This window comes from Schistocerca americana, chromosome 3 (assembly GCF_021461395.2).
Source record: "Schistocerca americana isolate TAMUIC-IGC-003095 chromosome 3, iqSchAmer2.1, whole genome shotgun sequence".
Taxonomy (NCBI): Eukaryota; Metazoa; Arthropoda; class Insecta; order Orthoptera; family Acrididae; genus Schistocerca; species Schistocerca americana.
Genome location: NC_060121.1, coordinates 574,404,383 through 574,422,586, shown reverse-complemented (window position 1 = coordinate 574,422,586; position 18,204 = coordinate 574,404,383). Strand labels below are relative to the sequence as shown.

Sequence of the window (18,204 nt, the reverse complement as noted above, 5' to 3'; positions counted from 1 at the left end):
TTGATATCTCTGGAAGCACTCACTTCAGTCAGTCTGTTGCTGTATCGGACCCACTCAACAGAGAACACGTTTTATTAAGTAGACTGATTAGAATCTGATAATTTAGATAAAGGAGCCGGGTACAAAGGACGCTGTATACCTTCCCTTTCTCCCTCCACCGGCTAACCAGCTAACCTTGGTACAGTGATGTGCTTCCTGGAGACGTGGCTAATACCTCGAGCTGCAGTTGTAAGGCAGACGTGAGTGTCAGAGTACGGCAACCATGCAGGCAATCCGAATCTCTCTCACGTGCGCCTTTCTGCTGTTCTGGTTGGCGGTCACGGTCAAGGTAAATACTGCCCCATCTTCAGTGATATCTCACCCTTGACAATGTCTACGCTGCAGTGAAGCAAAGCAATTCAAGAAGAATCTACCTTATGAACAACAACCTGACTTTTTAGAAGCAGACTGAGATATGTAGCATTTCTGAATGTAAAATAAGTGTTTATAATATTTTGTATAGTCCTCTGTGGATAGTCTAACTACTGTTCCGTCCTTACTATACTCCCTCGTTCCCGATCTCCCGATGTGCATCAATAGGCCTCTGATGCGTATCCGAACGTGTTTAACATTTATCAGTCAGGTTAGCCCATTGAATGTACTGGGCATCAGACTGTGTATATACCCCTTGCCTCAATCATTTTCGTCGCTGGAGGCTCTAAAGTCGGCTTTCACATCGTTTCATTCTAAAAAGATGTACTGTTTTGTCCAGACTGATAGGGATGTTTTAAGAAATCTGGAGTCCAACATCTACCTCTCGTAATGGAACATCGATTTCTTGCGTCAAAATCTCATGATGTTTTGGCTTGTCAGTGTTTTACCCTACACTCTAGCATTTACATAGAAAAATGATGTAATCTGTTTCTTCCAATAACTTTTAAATCGTTAACTCTGTACAAAATGCCTTACGATGCAGCATTAGGGACTAGGGATAATCCTAGCGTCTGAACGCCGGGTTACAGTCTACCTGCACTCCTATTTGTTCCTTCTCTAACGTTTCTCTATCATCGTTACGGTTTGTGTGTGAGCAAGAATGTAATATATTCCCCCTAAAGGAAGGGAAAGTCTCAAAATTTAAGACGGAGCGGGTTAAAAAAGATTCATCATATTTCACAAGATAAAACGAATGAACATTTAAGAAAAATGTTTACTTACGCATTGAAACAAGTTATTTGCCTTGGCACCGGTTGTAAGTTGCTGGTTTATGTGGCAGTTGGCAGAGGTACTCCTGTACAGCTCGCACGCTAGCTCATTCGTTGCCCAACTTGTGTAGTGTCGAAATGGAGCTAAGAAATTAATAAAAGACGTTTTGGGTTTTCCGTCTCAGCGGACCGATTAAGCTACAACTGTGCGGCCTCCGTTTCGGCGCGAGTACGCCACTACAGGTCACAGCACTTAACGATGGTACGAGCAGTTACAGGAATGTGGTTGTTTATGTAAGGGAAAATCCACTGTGACGTAATAATCGTTCTACAGGTGTAAGTAACAAAGGAAAGATCATGAAAATGTAACCCTTATAAACCTGAAGAAGTGTTTATACTGACATGAAACCAGCATTTGCGAATGAGGCACCTTCATGATGTTATGGGGCTTTTGGAAACACTTCATCATTCCTCAATTTTTTAAGGTTATAATTTTTGCGATAATTTAAATTTTTATTGAGTGAAGACTCTTTTCAATGTTATTCACAATGTCTCAAATCTGTTTTTACCGTTCCCGGGAAGTTATTTGTACGTTTGAAGAGAGTTTTTCATGTAGTGCTCATACGTAAACTCGTCTTGTTAGGCGAGAGTTAGCCATTACTCGTGTGGCTGTCGGAAGCATTTTTTTTGTGTTGTCTGCTTTTAAATCAATATAGATGTCACTGCAATAAACCCTTCATGGACGGTGTAACAATGTGTACAACTTAGTGTCATTATGAGTATGGCGATAGAGAACTGTAGTAAACCCTGCTTGGATGTGATAACAACGTATAGAGTTTAGTGCCACTATAGGTGTGGAGGCAGAAAACAGAAACGTTATTTCAAGTTTAGTGTTCAGTGATGTGGCTACTTACCATTTAAGTGTGAACGTGAACCTTTACATTTTAAAAATACGTATAACACAGCTATCAGATACCAAAGTTGACCTCGAGTCACATAGCTGCGGCCTTTTAAGTCCGTTTCCGAAGAAAAAAATTATGGCCCATTCTTTTTTGCTAATCGATGGAAACCTGGCATCTTCATTTGATATGAGAACATGTCATTGAGGATGCAGCACCACCATACTGGCAGCTGCATCTAAGAACATTTCTTAACAATGAGTTGCCTGAACGATGGGTGGACTATAAGCGGTGTACGGATCTCACATTACACCTCATGCATGGTACGTGGTTTCTTTTTAGGTTGGTTTGTGTGAGCTTCCGTCTACGTGGTTCCGCTTCCTATTACTTTGGCTGAACTGTGACCCAAAACAGCAGTGTATGTAGTACCTCCAGGCACTCTCGGGAGAGTATGGGACGGGTTGGACTATCGTCTGGATGTTTTCTTGTGTGGCCCATGGAGGGCTCGTATGTCAAAATGGAATGATACCTTTGGTATTAAACGTAATTGTAAAAAGTACCTCAGTAGTGCATGCGTACGCAAGTAAAATACATATGTAAACTGAAGGTGGAGAGGGGATAAGGGAAAGGAAACGAAAGGGACTATTGAAGTCAGTTGCATCGGGGGTTTATACGGAATGAGCGGCGGAAAGTGAAAAATGTGTACCAGACCGGGACTCGATCCCGGGGTCTCTTGCCTACTAGACATTTGCGTTGACTACTGCGCCACCCATACACGATTCTTGTTGTAACTGTGCGGACTATCTCGGTGCGCCTTCCGACCGACCCAAATTCCCAACCAGCACCCCCTATCCGCAGTCCGTCAACTTCCTCCATGCGCGCTACTTTCAGATTCCCACAGAAGGTCGGGCGTAACTATGCGCCCGCTCTGAAGGCGGTGGATTCATGGCTCATTGAGACGAATCATACGAATACATGGCACTGTTCTTTCGGGATGTCCAAAAGAACAGAGGGGGCGCATTCATACAAGGAAAATACCGCGGGTGGCTCTTCCACTGGTGGTCAGGCGCATTTTCTCAGGCGTTTTGGCAGATATTTGCAATTTCGTTTCTGCAAAGTTTAGCTGCTGTCAGGCCGAACAAACTCTACTCAACACATTTTTCATAAGACGCCCAACGGTGACAGAATGCTTCGGTTTGTTTCCCCTTTGCAAACAAAATGATTTACAAATCGAAATGTTATATGTTCATTTGATAGGGCGCTATCACGTTACTCTGATGTGATATTCGTTTTACCGATATCTATTAACAGGAACAGTATAACATGAAGAATAATCAGTATTCCAACGGCGACTGAGTAGCGCACTTTCGCACGGCGGTATCAGTCAGAGCGAGGGCACAGCTGTAACTACTTGTTACTTCTCATGTTTTATTGTCCCTCTTCACACATATCGGTAAAACGAATATTGCGCTATACTAAGTTGTTTGGGCTGACTGCAGCAACACGTTGCAAATACAAAATTACAAACATCTGTCGAAACATCAGAGAAAATGTGCCTGGTGGCCCTTAGGAGAGACACCCTCTATATCCATGTAAAATCAGATGGTTCTCCAAAAAATTAAAACTTTAAAGTCCTATGCACAAGTTAAAATTCCTCTAAGTTTCTGTCCTCATTCATGTAGAAGATACAGTCTTGCAAAGTTGGGTGAACCTTTGTGAATCACCATGTATAATCTCTATCATGATGTACCAAATCTTACGTCAGTGCCTCCCAATGTGATATACTGAGTAAAAATAATTTAAAAAAAGGATAAACGTTTTTACTTGAACTACAAAACACTATGTATGTGATCCTCTAAACATTACCTGTGTTTCGCCAAGAGAACGTCGCCTTTCCTCAAGGGATTTCCATTAGAGTCCGAGAAGCATTTCCGTAATACTCGCATTTGGATCTAATATACCGGTAACAAATCACTTTCATCATCATCATCATCTTGGACAGTTTCCAGCCACTGGCTGGGTCTGTCGGGAACACAAGCCTCTCCATCGTGTTCTGTCTTTCCACCATTCCCCCTCTTCCACCTTTGTCCAGTTCTCTCCTCTTCTCGTCACACATTCCTTCACTCCCTTCACCCATCTATCTCTTGGTCTTCCCCTGGGCCTCTTCCCCTCCAGTTGCAGATCAAACATCCTCTTTGGAATTCTTCCCTCATCCATTCTCTTCATGTGTCCATACCACAGCAGTCTTAATTTTTCTATCCTGTCCTGTACTGGTTCCTCCTTTAGTCTTTCCCTCACATACACATTTCGCAATCTGTCTCGTCTTGTTACACTCAACCTGCTCCTCTGGAACTTCATTTCACTAGCTTGTATTCTACTTTTGTCGCTTTTGTGTATTACCCATGTCTCACTTCCGTATGCCAATATGGGGACAAAGTAGGTTCGGTATATAATTCCCTTGGATTTCTGTGGCACCTCCTTGCTCCAAATAAGCCCCCTAATGCATTTGAAGAACTGCCCTGCTTTTCTACACCTTTCATTTATTTCCATTGCGTTTCCCCCCTTACTTTCAATCATGCTTCCCAGGTACTTGAAGTTCTCTACCACTTGTAGTTTTTCCCTTCCACAAGTTATATCCACATTTGGTCTATTCTTCTTCCTTGTTGTGACAATTATTTCAGTTTTCTTTGCAGAGAAATGCATTCCATATTGTGCTGCCGTTGCCTCCCATACATCTAACTGCTCTCGCAATTTCCCCATAACATCAGGTCATCGGCAAAAAGCACTGCTTTCATTTTATGATCTCCAATTTCATCTGATACTTGCTGTAGGATTTCATCCATAACAATAATAAACAATAAAGGCGAAAGTGCACTTCCCTGCTGCAGCCCATTTTCCAGATTGAACCATGCAGTACGTTCCCTCCCCACTTTCACACAACTCTCACTTCCCTCATACATTTTTCTGACTTTTCGTGTTATCTCTTCATCCATCCCTTTTGCGTTCAGCACATCCCAGAGCTTGTCCCTATAGATACTGTCATACGCCTTCTCAATATCTAAAAAGGCCATGATTAAGTCCTTCCCGTACTCATAGTGCCTTTCCTGCAGTTGCCTTACCGCAAATATGAGGTCCGTTGTTGATCGTCCCGGTCTGAAACCATACTGCTCCTCTTGCAGTCTACTTTCAATACTGCTTCTTATTCTCTTCTCCAGGATGTTTTCATAGATTTTTCCACAGTGGCATAGCAGGGTGATTCCTCTGTAGTTCTCACATCTCCTTTTATCCCCTTTCTTGAAGATCGGGACTATAATTCCTCTCTTCCAATCCTCAGGAATTCTGTTCTCCTTCCACACCACCCTCAGCACTCTGTATAGCCACTGGGTTCCTACTTCTCCTGCTGCTCGTATCATATCCACTGTTACTTCGTCCCAACCTGGTGCCTTGCCCCCTTTCATCCTCTTTATGGCTTCTTCCACTTCATTCCAAGTTAGATCATCAATTTCCCCACTATTATAATCGTCTGCTGCCTTAGGCTCTCCATCGCTGTTAGTTACCCGCTTGACAGCATTCAACAGATCTTCAAAGTACTCCTTCCAAATCTTTTTGAGCTCATGCATTTCCTCCACAACTCTTCCATTATTATCCATGATCCTCAGGCACTCGCTTCTGTCGTTCCTCTTATTTCTTACCATGGTGTAAAGTACTTTTTTGTTCCCTTCACTGTCCTGTTCTAACATTCTTGTCCATTTTTCCATCCACTTCTTCTTCCCCGCCCTTACTGTGGTCTGTTCCGCTTTCTTGCTTCCCTTATATTTTACCCTAGCTTCCTCTGTTCGGGTCTGGAACCATTCTCTGAAGGCTTTGTTCTTTCGAAGTACTGCCTCTTTACATATGTTGTTCCACCATGGGGTTTCCTTACTTCTCCTCTTTGTGCTAGTTCTTCCGCACACAGTCTCAGCTGCCTCAACTAGAGCCCTCTTAAAATCTCCCCATTCTTCTTCCACTGTTCTCTGATCTTCCTTTGGCAGCTTCTTCCTGATCAGTGTCTGGTACTGGGTCCTCCGTTCATCCTCTTTCAGCATCCATGTCTACAACCTTTTCTCCTGTATGTCTGTTGCCCTCCTATCTTTTTTCTCTCTCAGGGTGGCTACCAACAGCCGATGGTCACTGTCTAAGGCCTCAGATGGAATGACCTTAACATCTGTGAGGCTGCTCATCATCTGCCTATCCACTAGTACATAGTCTACTACTGACGTTTGGGACCAGTCTACACTGTACCAAGTTATTTTGTGGCTACTTCTCTTCTTGTACCAGGAATTTGCGATTGCCAGCCCATTCCTCTTGCAGAATTCCAGCAACAATTTTCCTTCTCTATTTCGGTTCCCCCAGCCCTCTGGTCCCATTATCTCCTCGAATCCTTTCCTGTCTGTGCCAAGATGTGCATTGAGGTCCCCTATTATAATCTGATTACCTCCATTTAGCTGCTTTTGCATGTCATCTTCAGATTCCTCCTCCTCCTTTTTTGTACACCCCACCTGTGGGGCATATGCTTGGATGATTTCAATGCTTTTTCCTTTCACTCGTACTCTAGCTTTTATCATTCGATCATTGATACCTTCCACCTCCTCCTGCAGACCCTCTCTGACCACTATTGCCACTCCATTTCTTCCCCTCTCATTCCCTATCCAGTACAGTTTACATCCTTTACTTAGTGGTTTTTCACCAACTCCTCTCCACCTAGTCTCAGCAAGTCCCAAGATGTCCAATTTCCTCCTTTCCATCATTCCTACAATTTCTTCTAACTTCCCAGTTAGAGTCCTTACGTTTAAGGTGCCCAGTCGTAAACCATCTCGTAATCCTTTTCCATTGCTTGGTCGGTTTCCTTTAAATCCGTTCCGTGATCCGAGGCATGTTCCCTTTTTGAAAGCAGTTGATTTATCCACTACTGGCTTGCTAGGCCTATCGCAGCTTCACCAGAGCCCCGTTAGCCGTCACGTTTCAGGGTTCCCATAAGGCCTTCCCAGCTACCGTAGCGGTCCTGGGGCACACGAAGTCCCCGCTGTACATCGCCCCTATAGGCAGTCCCCTACTTTGTGCCGTCGCCCATCTCCCACGACTTGGACGAGGGGTTGGACTTATGGGAGACTAACAAATCACTTTGCATTTTCGTAAATAACAAAATTACGTAGGCTAAATTCCACTGATCTGTAGCATATACATCATAGTATTGCGCATTTCACTAAGAGTATTGTATTTCGGCATTATCTCTACTTAAGTTAAACTGTTGTATCGTAATGCAATCTTGTTACGGTATTTACTGCAGCAAAAGATATTCGACACATAAACTGCCACGAAAATACCAGTAAATAAACAAATAAATGAACAATATATAAACTTGCTGGATACATACAGTCAAAGAAATACTAATTTACACTCTATATGTCGGCTGTTTTCGGTATATAATGCCACGTAAAATAGCCGATTGTTACAAGCAATACATATAAAAATTTAACACTAAATGTTTAACAACAATACTTAAATAATGGGGAAACGGAATTTGGAAAGGAGAAAAGGAATTTGGAAAATGCTGCTAAAGAAAGCTTCACAGTTGAATAAACAAAGTGAAAGTAATAATAATAAGCCATTAGAGCAAACGTGGTGGCCAACCAACTAACGGCCGTTCTCGTACCGGAATATTACGATAAAGCGTTTTGTTTACAAACAGGTACTTGTCTAAAAGCTGCGGAGAACAGACCACTAATGAAACACTTGTTGATATTTGAAGCATCTTCATATTTGAGGTTTTGTATTTCCGATTTCTGTGATGTTCGGTTAATTCAAACGTAACAACGCTCCGACAGTGTGACGAGGTGCTGGTGGCCGTACGGGAGGGCGTACTGAGAGGCAGCACAGCCACGAGCGCCTACAACACGACGTACTCCGCCTTCCTGGGCATTCCGTACGCCGAGCCGCCGGTCGGAGACCTGCGCTTCGAGGTGAGTGGACAGACGGACAGCACTTGTATCATTATTATTATTATTATTAAAAGCTCGCTTACAGTGAGATTACTTTCTCTCAGATCGGTTCACGGAGAGCTGTGAATGTATCCAGTGAGCAAGTTACAGTAAACTGGTTGATAGTCAAATAAATGTAACATTTTATGAATGTGTGCTGGCTGAGCGGACGTGTGCAACACGTAGGGAATAAATCTTTGATTTGCCGTATTTGCAAAAATGACGATGAACCAGAATGGCCAAACTGCCTAGGAATAAGTCTACTAAACTACAGCACGCTATGCTAAAACAAATTGTAAACAAGATATTAGTACCAATAGTAGAAGCACATATGTTAGAGGTGGAACATCATTTTAGAAGAGGTAGATCACGTTCTGAATGTCTTTTCACTTTGGCACAAGTAACCGAAAAAAGAAGGGATTTAGAATGCCAGCTTACTTGGCTTATATCGATTATGGAAAGGCGCTAACAGGATAAAGCGGTAAATGCTGTGGGAATCACTTAACACTTTCACCGCCTTGTGCGTTATACGCATATGTGATGCTCACCGATTTTTCAGTTTTCGCCGAGTGCTTCATAATCGATCAAGTGAGGAATCTTGAGTTCTTGCCTATGGTGCATATATGATCACAGTTGCGTTGAAAACAAATGGGCCCCACTTTCTACCCACCAGTTGCAAAAGTTCTGTGACGTTGGTTTTGTAGTGTAGCACTGTATGACGGGCAGTTGTTACCTGTTTACGGCTTAGCATGCTTACATGTTTCTTGCTAGTACTGGCATTTTCTTTACGTACGCGGCGTTGACTAGTCCTTGTGTTCAATGAGACTCTGTGGTTGTTTGGTGAGAAATGGATTCACAAGCACAAAGAATCCGAAAATGGTTGGAGAAATCGAACTTATCCGATTAATCACTCTTTACAAGTGGCATTAATTCCGACTAAGACTATCGTGCTCGTTCCTCGAGCGAGAGTAGTAGTGAAGATGAAGTAAATCCATTAAAGAAACAAAACGTTCACATGAAAGTTACGGATGATACGTCCATAAATGGGGCGAACGGCGTTTCATCATCCACTGACCATGACTGTGAAAGTGAGCTGACACCCAAAGAGATATCGTGTACTGATGGGCTCCCTACTTCACGAATAAAGTGGTCTGATGTGCAGGGAAATCTAAAAAATATTGTTTCTTCTGGTAACTATGGATTAGGCAATGCACTGGTGGATAATCCACCTGCAAGTATTCGCACCACTGACATTTACAATTTTTTTCTTGATGAAGAAATATACAGTTTCATAGTGAAGGAAACAAACCGTTAGGCTTAACAAAAGATTGTTAGTGGAATAATTGCAGAGACATTACCACCGTCATCAAGACTGATGTTATAGAGTAATATCAGCGTTGATGATTTGAGGAAATTTATGGGATCTTTTTAGTGGGTGGGGATTGGTCACAAGACAAGAACGGAGGGTTACTGAAGCCGGAATCCGCTTTACAAAAATCTGGTGTCTTTCACTATGTCGCGAAATATGTTTGATTTGTTACTCTGCTATACATTTTTGAGACAGTGAAAACACAGATGAACATGACAAAGTGTTCAAAATTAGGAAGCTTGTGAATCGTCTGAATGAATAATTCCAGGAAGTTTTTACTCGAGGTGAAGCAGTTTCTATAAATGAAACAATCGTTCAATTTCGTGGAAATTTACGCTTTCGTCAGTACGTTCCTAGAAACGGTTTGAAATGCGAACTGAAACCACACAAAGTGTGTGCTGCAGATGTATATACTTCGAATGTTAAAATGAATTTTGGAAAAGAAGTTAATGCTGTACACGTAGCAACAACAACAACAGCTGTCTTGGAGTTAATGGAATCACTTTTCAATTCTGGGAGGACTCTACTCGTAGATAACATCCACACTTTTATGAACTTGGCGCACGTTCTTCTAGAAAAAGAATAAAATACCTCATCTGGTGGGAACACTCCGTGAAAACAGAAGGGGTAATATCCAAACACTGTTATCAGAAAAGCATTGAAGAAGGGGGAAAAGGTGGTTGCGGACAGCAACACAGAGGTGGTTGTCGGAAAGTGGCGTGACCAGAAGGACGGCATTTGTGTCTACCAGACACAGGCCTGAGCTTATGGTAATGAAAAAAGGAGAGGTGAACTGATAGAAAAGCAATTGAAGATTATAATGCAGCCCTACTCTTCATTGATCTTTGAGATCAAAGGAAAACCGATGACTCATGCTTGAGGAGGTCAGTGAAGCTGCACCGCCAAGTGGCCTTTGAGTTACTATTCAATACTACTCTTGTAAATGCTCACACTTTGTATGTTCAAATTACAAAACAAGAAATGGGTATAATTGCTTTCCGTGAGGGTATTGCAAATAAATTACTCAAGATTGACTACGTTCAGGAGACATCAGCGAATGGGTATTATCAACAGTTTGAAACTGCAGTGAGACGACGTTGTACCAACTGGTATCAGAAACTCTCCAAAGCAGCAAGCAGGTGTCACTGAAATGCCAAATTTGTCCTGAGAGTTTCATGTGCATGGAGTGTATTTGCCTTTTTTTATTGTATTGCAAAAATGTGTAAAAATGTAAAAAAAATGTAACTCCTTTATTTTTATAATTAAAGCAATTACATAAAAACAGATGGAGTTTTTTCTTGCCAGTAAGGTCTTCCTCAGATATGTGAGTGTGCATCAATTGTGATGTACATGGCCACATAATGGCTCTGGTTGCATCTTAAGTTTAAAATGGGTCATGTGCAGCAAATTCAGTGACACCATATTTGTCAGTTTAAAATCGCTGTTTTACAATTTGATGCGTGATCAGATATACTAGCTTCATTTTTCGAAAATAATATGAGAAAATCTTGGTCAAAATGAAAATTTACCAAAATGCTGCGGGCGTTCAAAGCGTTAAGGAATTGGAATTCCAGCACATCTGATTACGGAAATTCAGTCATTATATAAAAATAAGAACGTAAGGATCTGTCCTGTGAGAAATGGGACAGAATTTGCCGATATCAATCAAGGCGTCAGACAAGGATGTTCACTGTCCCCACAACTTCTCTAATGTTTACATTGACTATATCGTTTGCAAATGGGTGATTTTATTAAATGACACTTTAAGAAATGTTAATTTTAATTTTATTCCCATGATATTGGCTGATGATCAGATTATAACAGCAGAGTCTTAAGAAAAGGTTCAAATTTCAGTACACAACGTGAGTCAAATTGCCGCTAAATACAGAATAAAATCTCGACATTTTAAGGACTGGAACCAGTAAGAGCCAAAACTATTATAAATGGACAAATAATTGAACAAGTAAGGTAAATTAAATATTTAGGTGGCATTTTAAGTTACCCAAGTGAGATGATGTACAGCTCAAACTAGCCAGATTCAGAAATTTCTGTAGAACTATACAACGTACATTAAAACACAACGTACGGAAAGGAACGTAAATTAAACTCTAAAAAGCAATACCTTTACTTTTACTGCTGCATGAACATTAACATCTGATCAATTACGAGGAACCGAAAAATCAGTGATGAAGTTCCTCCGCTTTGTAGGGATATACATTGTTGGAGCACAAAATAAATGATGTTAGAGGAGAACTAAAAGCTGAAACTATTACAAATACAACTCAAGAATACTGACCGAACAGGGAAGACAATATCCACTTATGGCTAATGATAGGATAACTAAAGCGGTAATACAATGTAACCCAACCGGCAAGAGAAACGTTGAACGTCCCTTAAAGAAATGGCGTGAACAACTCTCAGTCTGATCAGGTCAAAAGGCCTAATCCTTGAAGACGATGACGATAAATGTAACATCTAAAACTGTATGTATCGGTGTAAACTTACTTTTTGATGGCGAGCAGCATGAATTTGTCATAAGTATTAATTCCAGTGAACTATTTAAGTTCCTTCAAAAGGCATATTAAAGTAGGTAGGATGATAAATTTTGTGACTGACGACTGACTAACCATTTCACAGAAAAGTTTAAGTTCCCAATAACCACCCGAACTTCTGCTTTTCCCCTTTTACTAGCACTGCAAATGACGTGCTGCATTATCAGCACGGTGATAAACTTTCGAAGTGAATATTTTTCGGCCTGCAGCACCGTAGATGGCGTATAACTGGTAGTAGCCGACGATGTGAACCTCCACGGGTCTCACAAGTCATGACAGTCAAGTGGGTGAGTGTGAGCCAGCTGGTTGTGTGAAATCAGCTCAGTAAGACGGGTCAGCGTGGAGAAAGAGACAGAATGACGCAAGGGAGCTGTCGGGTATCTACTTCTCTTTGAACACCCCGTGTATAAAGTTGATCGATTTCTTGGTGTTTCATCAGGTTTGCGAGGAATAGTGTACCAACTGTAGCCACATAATAGGGTCGTAAAACGACCCTAACCGACAGGTACCGGAGAGTAGTGTTACATCTTGTCAACGACAATTAGTTTCGACCGACAGGAAATGCAGCTGTCAGTGAATGCTCGTACACATCAACCGATTTCCGAGGGAACGTTGCGAGTAAGTCCACTGCTCACAGAGACTCACATAACTTGCAGTGATCGAAATTTTACGCAGTACATTGAATTCCTCTTGGGTTCAGGATATGCCTTTTAAATCAAATGAATCAGAATACCTTAACCTGCATTTAAGTGTGGCATTTGCATGTTAAATAAGGGAATCACAATATATTAAAATGCGCTTGATTACAGCATTTGCAGATTACTTAGTTATGAGCGGCAGCCACAAGAATGTAAATGTTCTGTAAACGAAAGTACTTTTGGGCCATGGCTCTATGTTTACAATTTACAAGTTGCTGTTATAAGTGAAAACGAAATAATAATTTTTCCATTATCAGTAACAAGTTTCTCAGAGTTACACCATGGCTGCCAGTAGTGTTCCTATGAGGCGAAAGGAAATAGCAGCCACACATGAATGAGAAGGCTTTCGAGCATTCTACCAGCAATAGTTCAGCTATTGCGGCGAATCTGAAGGCGTCCTCGTGTAGACTGGCACGGTATGTTGGCAGCATGAAGGCTGTGGGCCGCAGTGCTTGGGTCGGCGGGCCCCATCCCCCGTGGTCCAGCAGCACGGATGAGGTAGGCAGTGTGTCTTTGGCAGCTTCCAGCGCTGATATCCAGCAGAGCACAAACAGATAACACTCAGATACTTACCAGGAAGTGGTACCTTTGCCGCCTCGACGACAAGCTTCTTTTTACCCACCTCGATAACAAGTGACGTTTTTGGACGATCACCTTGCTTTCTCCAGAGCCATCTCCCGCTCTCAGTTGACTTGCTTCCTGTTCTGGCCAATCGAATTATTGTTCATCATACTTGTGAAACGTTTTTTATCGCTGCTAAAGTCTTATTTCACTCCACGTTCACACTGCGATGGGTCCTCTACTGCTCCCACAATTCCCTCAGCAAGAAGTATTTCTAACAAGCCTTCTTCCCTTGGCAAAATCCATGTCACTTAGTTGCCATCGGTGTCCCACATCCTGTGAACAAGTCCAGTCGTCACCTCTGTCTCTGCATCTAGCAACGTCTCCTTTTCTGCTGTTTGACAGTGCGAGTCTGTGCCCCTTCAACATTTCTCAACAGCAGAGACAGCTCACTGTGCGCCAAGGACTTTTGTTCCCCTGGCTTACGACAGAGGCAGTGTGGTTCTCACAGGTGTCACTCACAAGTGGGCAAGTGTGTTTCACAGATGGTGGTGGAGCCACTTATTCAGAGGGTGACCAGGTGCTTCTCTTACACTTCAGAGAGAGAATGTGTGTCTGTGGGCGGGCAGGGGGGGGGGGGGGGGAGGGGAGGAGGCGGAATCCTTTCATTAAGTCCATTGGACATTGGTGACATAACATCCAGAGGAGAGTTAAATGACGCTAATTTCAACAATACCTATATTTCTTCCATAAAAGTTGCAATAGTCCGCATGTAAACTCTTACACTGCCTTTCTATGACGCATTCGCTTCAGATAGTTGCATTTCATGTTTGTCTCGTAGCGATCTAAATCTGCGTTTAACGTCTCTAACACTGGGTATCTCTTAATACTTGTACAACCATAAAATTGCACCATAGAAGATACACAAGAGGTGATCTGTTTCACAGTGCATCGTTGCCAGATTATCCCCAACCCCCTCCTCCTCACCTCCCCCCCTCTCCCCTCCACCTCTGCCTTCCCCCTATGACATCATGAACTGTTGGCAGATTTCTGACAAAGGTCAATTGCCTTTATAGAAATGGCGGGAAATTCTAATTTTTGTGGGAAATCCAAAAACAGCCCAATTCTGCCACTGTGGAAACAGGGCTGCTGTCCTAATTTGGCGGAAAATTCAATACTTAAAGATGGTGGACTGTTATATTGGAACTGAAGACAGGGATAGTGGACCAGCCTGCATTGTTGCCCGATTTTCCACGTTTTCCCTGAGGCAAAGGATGTTTGTTTCTCCTACATGTACAAGCCTGTGGTTCTGGAACAAAGTGTTCTAGAAAAAGGGATTTTTCTTCCCTGCAGGTACAGGCCTACCTGTTAGACAAAAGATGCCAGTCTGAACCTGAACATGGTTTTCATCATACCGACAGTAACCAGTCTGCTGAACTACTTCCAGTGACACTAAAAACAACTTAATATACTTTCCGCAAGCTGTTATTCATTCAGATGCCCAGAGACCTGCAGCAGTCATGGTTGTGACATTGCTTGTTCTGATTATAGAACTGAAGATGCCTACTGGATTCTCCCCTGTCATTACTTACTGCTCCCCCCAAGTTAAAGTCCAGCTGTTTAAAGTTTAAAACAATTCTCCCCACTACTCTGACACCATAGTTGACACAGTTATCTCTCATCTGTTACCCTATGTTTGGCTCTGTTTTCTTCTAAGTCCCCTGTGGTGTGCTTAAACTACCGCTGGGAGTAGGATAGCAACAATATTGCGTCTTGATTTCAATGAACACCACACCGCAAAGAGGCCCCTTTCCATGATGGCAGAATTCATGACTGCCAGACAAGTCGAGAAGTAGCCCCGCCCCATTCCTGCCTACAGGCTTCTATGGTAGCACTGTGCATCACTGCTGTGACCAGAGGGTTTGGCGGGGCCCAGCCGTCAGCTGCTGGGCTACGTAAGACGTACGAGTCCTGCAGCTGGGAGTCAGCCCCGTGCCGGCCAATGACAGCACTGTGCACAGAGAAGCATACTATCGATTCACCAACCTAACTTGAAATGAAGTATATAAGTTTCGAGTCCCAAAGGTAGTATGCTGTTGTGCTGGTGCTACCACCGAAAACCACACGACCTGAGTTAAAATGATGGGAATGATGAAACCTACAACTCACATAAACGTTCTGCTTAGAAATTGAGAAATGATGAGATACGCATTGGTCCTCCTGGCAATGGACACTTGTCCAGTAACAGAAAGGACAAAAAACAATGAGTTCACGAACTATGCTTGTAAAATTCAGCAAAAAAATTTATGAGTGGAATGGATGGTCGCTAGTTCAGCGGCAGTAGCATAGCCAACCAACGAAAAGCTGTCACGCACGTGAACTTACACGTACATGGCGTGCAGCAACAGAATTTTGGAGCTAATTGTCGTTGTATGAAGCAACAACATGAATAGCAACCATCAAAATCGCGTTTATACATATGACGGAAAAGAACGGCATTTCGCGGAAGGAGCGGTCTGTTACGCTTTTACACGAGATGTTTCATGACGAAAAATCGCAACAGAGTGCAGCGCCAACTGACAGTAGTCGCTAGCGACATAGCACTGACTCATCTACTGACTGAATGTCAAAGAAGTCCAGTGACAGACAGTGGAACTCATCCTGTCCATACACACATTTAGGTATATGGGCAGCTGCCAATCACAGCTCACACTGGGCCCCACCACAGGCCTCAAGGCCCCCTGCACAGGTGGACCAGTCCGCTGACTCGTTCACAAGTGGATCTGCCCCTACCCAGTTGCCTGTGTATGGGCGATGGTCTCGCTGTCAGGCGGTGCCACCAGTCCGTCGGTTTGGCTGGTGAACCTCTACCTGCTGGCCCCAGCCGCTGTCTGGCAGCTCACACTCCACCAGTGCAGGCAGGCCTAGGGCCTGCAAGGAGTCCCCGTTGTCCACACACGTAGTCGGACTGGCTGGCGTCCTGACCGGCGAGTAGGTCGGACGACCAGTCGGAAATTTTTTTTTAGGTCGCCGGCCACCAGCGTGCTACCGCTGTACTCTGCCAGCCAGTTTGAGGAAGGTCTTCACGCCTGTAAACGATCTGTACGGAGTGATACTTGAACTTGCTGTCAATGTAGGATCCAAACACATACACACACACACCTATCCACACACTCTATCTCTCTCTCTCTCTCTCTCTCTCTCTCTCTCTCTCTCTCTCTCTCACACACACACACACACACACACACACACGAAACATGTTGTTGTTGTTGTTGTGGTCTTCAGTCCTGAGACTGGTTTGATGCAGCTCTCCATGCTACTCTATCCTGTGCAAGCTTCTTCATCTCCCAGTACCTACTGCAACCTACATCCTTCTGAATCTGCTTAGTGTACTGATCTCTTGGTCTCCCTCTACGATTTTTACCCTCCACACTGCCCTCCAATGCTAAATTTGTGATCCCTTGATGCCTCAAAACATGTCCTACCAACCGATCCCTTCTTCTAGTCAAGTTGTGCCACAAACTTCTCTTCTCCCCAATCCTGTTCAATACCTCCTCATTAGTTACGTGATCTACCCACCTTATCTTCAGCATTCTTCTGTAGCACCACATTTCGAAAGCTTCTATTCTCTTCTTGTCCAAACTGGTTATCGTCCATGTTTCACTTCCATACATGGCTACACTCCATACAAATACTTTCAGAAACGACTTCCTGACACTTAAATCTATACTCGATGTTAACAAATTTCTCTTCTTCAGAAACGATTTCCTTGCCATTGCCAGTCTACATTTTATATCCTCTCTACTTCGACCATCATCAGTTATTTTACTCCCTAAATAGCAAAACTCCTTTACCACTTTAAGTGTCTCATTTCCTAATCTAATCCCCTCAGCATCACCCGATTTAATTTGACTACATTCCATTATCCTCGTTTTGCTTTTGTTGATGTTCATCTTATATCCTCCTTTCAAGACACTGTCCATTCCGTTCAACTGCTCTTCCAAGTCCTTTGCTGTCTCTGACAGAATTACAATGTCATCGGCGAACCTCAAAGTTTTTATTTCTTCTCCATGAATTTTAATACCTACTCCGAATTTTTCTTTTGTTTCCTTTACTGCTTGCTCAATATACAGATTGAATAACATCGGGGAGAGGCTACAACCCTGTCTCACTCCCTTCCCAACCACTGCTTCCCTTTCATACCCCTCGACTCTTATAACTGCCATCTGGTTTCTGTACAAATTGTAAATAGCCTTTCGCTCCCTGTATTTTACCCCTGCCACCTTCAGAATTTGAAAGAGAGTATTCCAGTTAACGTTGTCAAAAGCTTTCTCTAAGTCTACAAATGCTAGAAACGTAGGTTTGCCTTTTCTTAATCTTTCTTCTAAGATAAGTCGTAAGGTTAGTATTGCCTCACGTGTTCCAACATTTCTACGGAATCCAAACTGATCTTCCCCGAGGTCCGCTTCTACCAGTTTTTCCATTCGTCTGTAAAGAATTCGTGTTAGTATTTTGCAGCTGTGACTTATTAAACTGATAGTTCGGTAATTTTCACATCTGTCAACACCTGCTTTCTTTGGTATTGGAATTATTATATTCTTCTTGAAGTCTGTGGGTATTTCGCCTGTCTCATACATCTTGCTCACCAGATGGTAGAGTTTTGTCATGACTGGCTCTCCCAAGGCCATCAGTAGTTCTAATGGAATGTTGTCTACTCCCGGGGCCTTGTTTCGACTCAGGTCTTTCAGTGCTCTGTCAAACTCTTCACGCAGTATCTTATCTCCCATTTCATCTTCATCTACATCCTCTTCCATTTTCATAATACTGTCCTCAAGTACATCGCCCTTGTATAAACCCTCTATATACTCCTTCCACCTTTCTGCCTTCCCTTCTTTGCTTAGAACTGGGTTGCCATCTGAGCTCTTGA

The 18,204-nt window shown here is 42.9% G+C and overlaps 1 protein-coding gene across 1 annotated transcript in view; it reads left to right on the top strand.

The window, feature by feature from the left end:
• Nucleotides 1-225: 225 nt before the first annotated feature.
• LOC124606235 (acetylcholinesterase-like) overlaps nucleotides 226-18,204 on the top strand; it is a 102,007-nt gene continuing 84,028 nt past the window's right edge. The window contains exons 1-2 of the mRNA XM_047138210.1: nucleotides 226-328; nucleotides 7,945-8,079. Of these exons, the coding sequence (XP_046994166.1) occupies nucleotides 263-328; nucleotides 7,945-8,079 (201 nt within the window). The 5' untranslated portion in view covers nucleotides 226-262. The remainder of the gene's footprint in view (nucleotides 329-7,944; nucleotides 8,080-18,204) is intronic.